The 10,610-nt window shown below is 45.2% G+C and overlaps 1 protein-coding gene across 7 annotated transcripts in view; it reads left to right on the top strand.

The window, feature by feature from the left end:
* Positions 1–10,610, top strand: part of TTC7B (tetratricopeptide repeat domain 7B) — a 223,778-nt gene that overhangs the window by 88,813 nt on the left and 124,355 nt on the right. For all 7 annotated transcript variants that reach the window (XM_011357140.1, XM_023528861.1, XM_011357138.2 and 4 more), the window contains one exon: positions 1,504–1,641. In XM_011357140.1, the coding sequence (XP_011355442.1) occupies positions 1,504–1,641 (138 nt within the window). The remainder of the gene's footprint in view (positions 1–1,503; positions 1,642–10,610) is intronic.

Raw genomic sequence — 10,610 nt, 5'->3', positions numbered from 1 at the left:
TTTTTTTAAAAGAATGCATTTGGCATAACTTGAAAAATTCTCTTAAATAGTATTTTATTTTGTTCTCTTCCAGGCATTGGTCTCAGTATAGAACATTTATATCAAATTAATAAAATGAGACCACTTATAGCAAGCCCTATTTCCCTCAGAGCTTCTTTTGTTGGCTTAAAAGCCACTCCTAATAAGAAAAACTTAGAATAAAATCTTCAAAAGCAGGCTTATTTCCATAAGAGATGACTCACTTTGTAGGAAGTAGCCTGTCTTACATATTCTTATTTGTCTTTGACATTTAAGAGCAAGGAGTTTTAAAGTAAGCACTGATGAGTGGCTAAATGCCTTGGACTCACATATAAAAAGAAAGTATGTTTCCTCATTAGTGAGAGAGAAGGTGTGTGCGTAGCATTTCCGAATGTCGGGTGGGAAGACAAACATCCTCCTGCCTGAACAAGTGACCCTGATACATCATGTAACCACTTCCGCAGGTAAAGCTGAGAGTCCCTTCCCATGCACCTAGGGACAGATAGATCTGGAGGCTTCTGTTAATTATCAAGGGCAAAAAAGATAGGTGAAATCTAACTTTACTGTTTCTGACTCCCCTGTTAGAGAGAAAAGGAAAATGAGCTAGCGGTTAGAGTCTCTAATGCATGGGATATGTCTGGAGGAACCGGTAGAGAAATTACATTTCAAAAATAATGAAAACAAGTTGCTGTAAAGAGCATTTGATTTCTAGATAGATGAGACTAATAAGCTTGAATGTGCCTGCTGTATTTCTCACAATGGAGATGTGAAATAGGCAAGGTGTTCTCTTGAGTCCTCTGCGGTAATATCTTTCAAACAACAATCTGTTTGCTTCTTGCTGTCTCTTATACATCTGTTTTGTGCTTTTCTAAACAAGATTGAATTAGTCTTTGTAGTCCGTTCCAATGAAGATGTCTGTTAGGGATTCGAATGTTGCTTTGGTCATGGAGGAAAAGTATGATATGTCTCTGTAGGACTGATGGAACTCGATGACACCATTTGGTGATGGAAAGTGTGGGCCTGGGAGTTTTCTCCCACTCTTAACAGAGAGCAGAAGCAGGATCTGCAAGTGAGATGCAGCAGGGCCTCCTCCGATGGAAGGTTCTGCTGCCCCAGAGCGCAGCTACGTCTCAGCACAGCAACGAGGCTGTATGGGAACCTGAGCCCAGGAGAAATCACCCTGCTTTGCACTGGCTCCTAACCCTTTCTCCTAACACCTGCTGACAGGAACGTGTGTGTACCATGTAGGATCACACCTCCGGGCCTTCGGTGTTTGGAGAATAACATGTGCCATGTGCTGGGGTGCTCTGGGGATTTTGAACAGACAGCCGGAGGTGACAAGCCCCTTACTCATTCCTGATCTTTTCTCCAGACCCTCGGCAGGCTGTTAGGGGCAGCGGGGCCTAGATGGCTTCTCTCCACAAAGTGAGAGCTGTGCGCATGGGCTGGCTCACCATCTGCTTCTCTCTTCTGGGTTGTTTGCAGGCCAACCGGGATGCTGTGCTGAGCCGGATACCTGAGCACAAGAGCGACCGCCTCATCAGCCTGCAGAGCGCGTCCGTGGCCTATGATTTGCTGACTGTTGCTCTTGGAAGAAGAGGCCAGTATGAGATGCTGTCGGAGGTACAGCCCCTGAGTCTGGATGCCTCCAGGTGGTGGGTGGTTCTGGTGGCTTAAGCGCTGGGAGAAGCTGTTGGACCCGGACCTGGCCTCCACCTCTGTCACTGGCAGCCACGTGACCTTGGGCCCATTATTTAACTTTGGTTTCATCCTCTATAAAACGGAAACGGGACTAAATGATTAGAAGGTACAATTCTTTGGCGGTCACTTCCCACAAGGGGTCCAGAAACCTTCCTGGCTGTGATTCTTGTGTGAGGGAAGGCAATCACTGTTCAAGCAATTTTGCTTTCAGTATAATTTCCACCGTAAGACCACATCTGCCATCTGTGCTATTAATTTCCTTATAAAACGGATTTTATTTAAAGAATCAATGTGTAACTCCTGGTAAAACATCAACTTCAGGCACACGATATTCTCCGGTGAGCTGATATAGGCTTTCGTGTAGAGTCAGACAGTGTCTTCCTTCATGTAGGGTCTTTTGCTTGAGCAGAGCCTCGCTGACTACAGATCTTGTGCCAGGTGCTGTCTCTCACTCCCTCAGCTTCTGAGAAGCAGTTAGGATGGGAGCTTGACTGTTTCGCAGTTTCAGAAGAAGCGGGTTAACCTTGGGCTGTGGTTGCACAGTACCGAGTCGCTGCCCAGAGTACCACAGTCCACGGTGGTAGGGGCTGAATAAGGAACGAGATCATTTTATCTTGTCATTAGTGGAATAAAAAGAAAGAAAACAAACTCATTTTGTTAAAATGAACTTTTCCATGTATTTATCTTTCTTTTTCTAAATTTATACACATTGCAACAGCCTCTGGGCACGAGGACATGGAATAAAATACAGTAACAGATTGGCTGAAATCAGATAAGCGCCCGGCTCACCCTCCAGCCTGCAGCGCATTGCCACATTAGGCAGGGGCCTTGGAGAGCAGATGAGCCTGTGTGGCTCGAGTCTTTTTTTAGTCTTTGGTTTGGTGACTATACAGGGCAATGGTTACTCAGTCTTCAAAAAAAGCCCCTCGCATGCCGACTAGATAAAGCAGTGTGTCCAGATGTTCCTGTCACACACGGTACACCCCCCGGGACACTGCCCAGGTTTGGGATTGGCCCAGATTTGTCACCGCTCTGGGTGCTCTGATTTCCTGGGACCCTCTTCCCCTGCCTACCTTAGTTCCTGTCTACCCTGTGCAGCCCATCTGTGGGGACAAAGCCACCCAGCCCATGGTTGAGTTCTTTGAAGGTAAACTTTGTTCCTCCAGACAAACCACGAGGCATCTCTCTGGGTCCAAGGCTGAGTGTGGTTGGCATGTCTGCTTCTTCCCATCATGTAGCCACGTATCCTTGCCCCAGCTTGAAATTGGCCTATGTCTGAAACAGGTGTGAGGAGCTCGAGGCAGCTACTTGGTTACAGGCTGGATGACCCCTGCCCACGGACTTCTAGTCGTGCCGTGAATGACTCCAGGGGGACGGCTGTCACCTTAGCAGCATTCCTCGGCAAGCCAGCAGCTCCCTGGCAGGTGCCTCCTCCTGGCGTGGAATGCCAGGACCTTGTTTTCACCCAGATGACTTTCGTCTTGATGTCACATTTAGCTTCCATCTTTGGTGATGACCTGACGCGCCCAAGTCACCGAGTAGTCTGCTTGGTTGTTGGAGCCTTTGCAATTTAGAATTTCACTGCACCAGTCACGTTTAAACAATGGTGACAGTCCCCGAGGTTGCCTCAGAGGCGCCAGAGTGGAAGGATGGCAGAAAGGGAAATTTATTGCCATTTATCCCTCGGAGGCTCTTGAATTTTGTACTATGTCTGTGTTTTATCTATTAAAAATATAGATCGGTCAAAAAAACGGAGGACATTCGTGTCTTCTACACACATATTGGCCGTCCTCTGGCTGCGATTAAGGCCGGGGTACGGCCATGAGTCAGGCGCGGTCCCTGCCCGTGCAAGGCTCCCGGTCTAGAGGGAGGCGGCCAGGCAGCGAGCGGGCAGTTGCAGCCGGTGTGGCTGGCGCTGGGAAGCACTCCCCGCCGGGTCACATCCCCTAATAAAGGACTCAGATGTTCGGCTTTAGCTTCTTTTTTTTTTTTTTTTTTGCTATTTCTGTTTAGTTTTGCAGTGGGCACTTCCCCTAGCACATGTTTGATGGCTGTGGTGTCTCAGACCTTCTAAATAAAACCGATGTCACAGGTGAAAAGCGAAGGTGCCCGGCGCCTCGAGGCAGCGGTTCCGTCTTCGGACAGCTTGGTCACTGACGACTGGGGCTCGGTCCACCCTTGGCCCAGCACAGGCCTTCACCCCCTTGACTATCTGTGGATTTTTCTCGTCTCCTGTCCTCCTGTCGCTGACACCTTTGACGGAGTGCATGGCATTGTGAGCACCCAGGCCTTTAAGAGCTGTGTTTATGGGGGAGCAGATCCCCTTTTACATGAAAACCGTCCTGTCTCTTTCTCCAGTTATATTTGTTCAAGATGGAAGGCTCCTCTCCCGTCTCGGGATTGGCTGCCTTTGTGTATGCCCACATAGCACCTTTCTTTTTTTTCAGGGGCCCTGTTCAGCCAGATACTGGGCAAAGGAAATGCAAACCAAAGGTTTATTACATCCTCTTTCTGACGGGTTTAAATATAAGCACGGTGTTTACCATATCTCCAGCGCTATGAGTTTTCGTGTTTTTTAAAGACTAATTGTGAGCTCTGCTGAAAGGTTTGTGTAGGAAGGAACACTTCTTTATTTTTTTTCCCCTTCAATTTAAACAGCAGCACTAGTTGGCATGACAACCCGTGCTATTAAAAGTGAAGCAACAAGCCCTGCTTCCTCTGTTTTCAGAATGAACCCAAGCTGCTAAGGAGGTTTCTTTTTTTCTTAAATTTGACTATTAATGGCTCCATTTTGACAGAAGGTAATGGGGTCCTCTTTGAAGGATGTATGTGTCCCCTCTACATAGACATGGCAGCTTTAAAGACAGAAATGGTATTTTTATCTTTCCCGTTAAACTCCTATTCATCTGTTTATGGTAAATCTCAACAACATTCTAGTCCTGTGGGTAGAACTGTCTGGCTAGTGCTCGTACCAAAGGGACACTTTTACATCCCTAACCCAAACACTTATTTCGTCAGGGAGCATTGTGAAGAACACTCGAACGTCTGACAAGTCTCCTTGACAGGGCTACCATGTGCTGGTGTACATTGGAATTTGGTTACTTCATGCAGCCCCGCCGGTACTGCGCAAACCCAGCCGCCTTGACCTAGGTCCCTAAATGACATCAGTGTGACCCGGCACGAGTGGGGCTGCAGACTTCGGAGAAATCAAGGCAGAGCGCTTGGTTTATGGTGCTCAGTAAAAACCTGCCAAATAAACTAATGCTTCAAAGCCAATGTATATTTTTATCCTGCTCCCTTTTCTTTGGTTTTTGATTAAACCGTCCCTGAATGTACAATGAGTATGTCTTCCCCAGGGACATCCAAAGGTCAAAGGTCATTCAGCCGGGACATAGGCAGCAGAGGAAGAGGTGGGCCCAGTTTGGGGCACAGCACCCACAGACCCCAACTCTGGTCCAGCTTTGGGAGTCATCCCGGTAGGAACCAGCTATGTAATTTTTGTTCGATAGGCCTGCTCCACAGAATCTCGGCCACCGATGTGGCCCCTGGTACCTGCATTCCCATCATTATGGAAGCATTTTTTGAATTAAGCATCATTGCTCTCTTCTTATGGCCTTCAGTGAAAGAAATTTTTAACTTAAATTTTTTTTTCAGTATGCCATTTTAACCTTTTTAATGTACATCATTCAGTGGCATGATGTACATGATGTACATTACTTGCATTTACAATTTTGTGTAACCATCATGACTCTTTCCAAATTTTCTGTCACCCCAAACAGAAACTCTTTATTCGTTAAGCAGTAAGTCCCCACCTCCTCTTCCCCGCATAACCTGGTAATCTACTTTCTGTGTCTATGTACTTGCCTATTCTGAGTACCTCATACTACGGAATCACGCAATACTTGTTTTTCGTGCCTGGCTTATTTCACTTAGCCTAAGGTTTTCAAGGTTCAGTCATGTGGTGATAATATATCTGATAGCATGTGTCTGACTTCATTCCTTTTGTGGCTGAATAATATTCCATTATATGTGTATGTGTGTGTGTGTGTGTGTGTATGTATGTGTGCGCGCGCCACACTTTATTTATCTATTTATCTATTGATGGACATGTGAATTGTTCCTACCTTTTAGCCGTTGTGAATAATGCTGCAATGAACACATATCTGACTTTCTGTTTTCATTTCTTTTCGGATATATATCCAAGAGTGGAACTGCTGGGTCATGTGGTAATTCTATGCTTAACTTTTTGAAGAACAAACAAACTCTTTTTCACAGAGGCTGCACCATTTTACATTCTCAGCAACAAGGCACAAGGGTTCCATTTGTTTTTGCTGTAATAACCACCCTAGTTAAGTGTGAAGTTGTATCTCATTGTGGGTTTGATTTGCATTTCCCTAATAACTCATGATGTCGAACATCTTTTCATGCACTTATTGGCCATTTGTGTATCTTATTTGGAGAAATAGCTATTCGAGACCCATACTCAGTTTTAAATTGGGTCGTTTGTGTTTTTGTTGTTGAGTTATAGAATTTCTTCGTTTATTGTGGATAATAAACCCTCAACAGATTTCCAAATATTTTCTCCTATTCCGTAGTTTGTTTTTTCATTTTCTTGGTAACGTCCTTTGATGAACAAGTTTTTATTTCTGATGAAGTGTAATGTATCAGTTTTTTCTTTTGTTGCTCATGTTTTTGGTGTTATATCCAAGAATCTATTGCCAAATTCAAGGTCATGGAAATTTACTTCAATGTTTTTCTGTAAGAATTTTATGATTTTCACTCTGATGTTTAGGTTGTTGATCCATTTCGAGTTAATTTTTATATATGGCATGAGGCAGGGATCCAGCTTCATTCTGTTGCATGTGGATATCCACTTGCCTAATGACAGTTGTTGAGAGACTATTCTTTCCCCGTCAAACGGACTTGGCACCCTTGTCTAAAGTCAGTTGGCCATAGGTATGTGGGTTTAGTTCCAAGATCTTAGTTCTATTTCATTGCTCTATATATTTATCCTAATGCCAATTCCACACTGTTTTGATCACTGTAGCTTTGTCGTAAGCGTTGAAATCCAGAAGTGTGAGTCCTCTAACTTTGCTCTTTTTCAAGATTGTTTCACTTATTCTGGGTGCCTTGCAATTCCACATGAATTTAAGAATTTGCTTTTCCATTTCTGCAAAAAAGACTGTTGGAATTTTGACAGAGGTTGTGTTGAATCTGTAAATCACTTTGGGTAGTCCTGCCCTCTTAACAGTATCTCAAGTTTTGATATGAGATCTGAGTTCGAATTTCAATTCTGCTACTTTCTATGCCAAGTATGAACTTGAACAGATTCCTTTACCTCTCTAAACCTGTCCCCTTATGTGGAAAACACAGGCAATAATAGGGCTTACTTCCATGGGTTATTGTGATGACTAAAGAGATAGCATATGCAAAGTGCATGTTACCGTTCTTATTGGTTAAGTTGATAATATGCTTCTAATGTAAAAATCCCCCCTGTAATAACCCAGACAGACGATCCTTGACCCTTAGTAGGGTCTTTCATCACATAGTGAAAAAACTCAACCTTGGAGTCAGGCATATCTGAGTTCAAATCCTGCTCTGCCTTTGCTAGCTGTGTGACTTCAGGAGAGGTATTTAGCCACTCTGGGCTTCTCCCTCAGGGATTGTTATGAAGCTCAGCGAGAGGTATGAAAGAGCCAGCACAGCTCTTGGTACAGATTATATCGTACATACCACTCCATTCCTCTTTGGTTATTAGAAAGTCTTGAACTGAAATTTATCTCCTTGTAACTTTTACCTATTCCATGTCTTTAGAATAATAGAGCAGTTCAGTCCTGCCTCAATGACATAAAGTGACCCATTCCTTTAGTCTGGGGGTTGACAAACTTTTCTATAAAGGGCCAGATACTAAATATTTTAGGCTATGAGAATCAATAAGAAAAATCAAAGATATTGTGTAGGTATAAATTTCCACAAAATTTCTATTGATTAAATTAAAATATAATATAACTTTTTGTGATATAGATGCATTAAATGAGAAGAATGAGATTGTTTGGGGGGTAACATTTCATTTAATTTGAATTCGGAATTAGTAATCCCTCTCATCAAGTCGATGGCAAGTGTTCATCTCCAAACGATTCTTAGCTTTTGGACTCCATGGAAACAGGAAGCAGGTCCACAGGCCGTAGTTTATCTGATATGGCATCATCTCCAGATGCATTTTGCCGCATACTTCATTGTGCTTTCCTGTTTGTCCGCGTCCCCCCTCCTTAAAGGATACCTGAAAGAATGGACCCTAACACTCGCCTGTGTTTATTCCTTCGTTCAAGCAGCCACTGAGCACTGATGTTGTACACGGCACCCCCCTGGGCTGCTATGCTCTCGACTCGTTCCCTCTCTGTCTTTGCCGTGGGTGAAGCAGCAGCTGTGGACTAAGGCTTAAAACCTGGTGCCCCAAGCCAGGGGAGATAAGGACAAAGACCAAAAGGCGAGAGGCAGTCGAAAGGGAGCGGGTAGAGGAATGAAATGTTTATTTCTTGAATTGAGAGATTCATTTCGCAAGAATAACAAAGAACAGCTACATCAGCAGAACAGCAGGTGGAGCGTGTAGTATCAGCGTGGGACCCTGGACACCCTTCACTCGCCCTGCACACTTGATCGAGTCGCTTCGTGTAGCTGAGCGGAGAGCTTGGCGACGGTGGTGTCCAGCATTCACTTCTGTAATAAAATCTGTGACCTTTGAAAAACATCCCACTCTGTCCTCCTCCCACCGTGGCCGGAGGCAATAGTGTCCTTTAATTTAAGCGTTTGCCAAAGCAATAAAGCTGCGAGACTCGTCTGCTTGGAGCACTATTGCTGTTTTAAAGCAAAAAGAGAAATGGGAGAGGGCACGGATTTAGAGTTTGCTCTATTTTATTTTCAATTTCAGGGGAGAAAACCTGAGCAAGACTTAATGGATATTGTCTGTGTTTTCTCAAAACCTGGGTTGGGGGGACTTATTTGTATCTGAGAGCCCCATAAGCATGCCTTTTAGAAGCTTTTCCTGAACCCAGACTCTTATAGAATAGATCTCTCAATTCCACTTTAACGTGTGCTTTTATTTTTAGTTAGTTTAGAAATAAGGGCTCTGAACAGAGATGAGACGTGGGTTCTGATTTCAGGTCCGCCACTGTGTGACCCTGAGCAGGTCTTGTCTCCTCTCTGGCTCTGAGCTTCCTTATCTGTAAGGTAAGGATGGGACCGGGTATTCTCTATGGTCCCACCATGTTCTCTGATTACGTCATTCTGTGTGTCTAAGATAATGGTCCAAAATATCTAAATTGCTTAATTTTTCATTGCTAAAAGTAAAGACGCGAAATATTATCCAAATACCATGTTAAATTAAAAAAAAAAAACACACACATTGTTACACAGCTGCCAGAATCACATTTATCAGCCAACTCATTAGGGATACATGACATAGAAAAGAAAATCCTCCCGCTCAGTGGAAGGGCCTGTGTCATGAGGACTCTGAAGATACGGCCATGCTGTCCACGGAGCTGAATAACGCAGACGGTTCACTGCGTTATTCGTTCTGTTTTAATAGTGATGAATTTTAGACTTAAGCTCCAGGCTAAATCTGATTATTTTATTCCCGCCCCTCCCCCAGGGGATTTTGGATGCCGAATCTCACTCTCGCGTTCCCAAAATAGACTCTGGCTTCTCCTCGCTCCAATATCGTACCGCTCTCGCCGCCATGAACCCAGTTCGTGTAATTGGCCTCTGCGTACTAGGAAGGCATTGCTAGATCCCGTCCTTCTGCCAGAAGGGCTCTCCATTCCCGGAGCCCCCTCAGACATGGCTGATTTATGAAAAGCCAACTTCAGAGACTGGAAAGGATACGCTTTTGCTACCTAAGGAAACATTTTTGCAAGTGACATTCCGACGACCACTCAAATGATGAGGGTGCCATTTAGAGTCTCATTAGTGCTCTTCCAAATACCCATGGTGTTAAACGAATGCGCTCTGGGACTTAGAGAGGTGGCAGCAGCGTGACGGTTGCAGCGAACAGGCTTGTCTTTCCTGGCAGAGACAGCACGGCTGCCAACCCCGTCTTCTTTTCTGGTAATGGAGATGATTTGGAGGCGTCACCTGCTGTTTTGCGTGGGTGACTCAGGGATCTGCAGCCCTGGATTGGACCCCATGCCGCTCTCCCCAGGCCCACACTGCCCTCTCGCCCCTGGAGGCCGGAGTGAAGAAGGACCAGGATCTAGCTCTTCTCTCTCCCTCCCCACTCAGAAGCTCCTTTCCACTCTCCCTCGGCCACTGCTTGCACCCCCAACCCCATTCCCAGGGCTCCTTTTTCTCCCCTTCACCCCCCCTTCAGGTCGAACCCCAAACCCCACAGGATCTGCGACTTGTTCATTTCATAAGAACAGCATCAACAGCAACATGCTTATAGCATTCGTTCTGTGCCAGACGCTCTCCTGAGCATCTCACATGCATTGCTGCGTGTAGCCTATAACCGCACTGTGGCCGATGAATAAGGAGTTTGGATCGAGCCTAGGCAGTCTGGCCCCAGAGCCAGCGCCTCCACCGTGCCTCTGCCTCCTCAGCCCCTTGCCTGCCTCCGCTCTGCCCGCCCGCCCACCAGCCAAGCGGGGCCCGGGTGGTTGAAGCAGCCTCTTGAATGGAACCATTATTAAAACGTGAATGCTCTTATTTTTTATTTTATAGAGTATATTCTGTTCCCAATCTCCCCTCTTTATTAGACTGGGAATTTTTACTCTGTTACATACAGATCTGATTAGGGTGTTTAAAAGGGGTAGTCAAACAGAATTGGGGTGACCAAACACCCCGTCTAAGGGGCAGAGGTTGTGAATAGCACAGCCCTCCAGGGACAGCCCAAGTTC

This window comes from Pteropus vampyrus, unplaced genomic scaffold, assembly GCF_000151845.1.
Source record: "Pteropus vampyrus isolate Shadow unplaced genomic scaffold, Pvam_2.0 Scaffold32, whole genome shotgun sequence".
Taxonomy (NCBI): Eukaryota; Metazoa; Chordata; class Mammalia; order Chiroptera; family Pteropodidae; genus Pteropus; species Pteropus vampyrus.
This window is presented reverse-complemented; position numbering and strand designations above follow the sequence as displayed.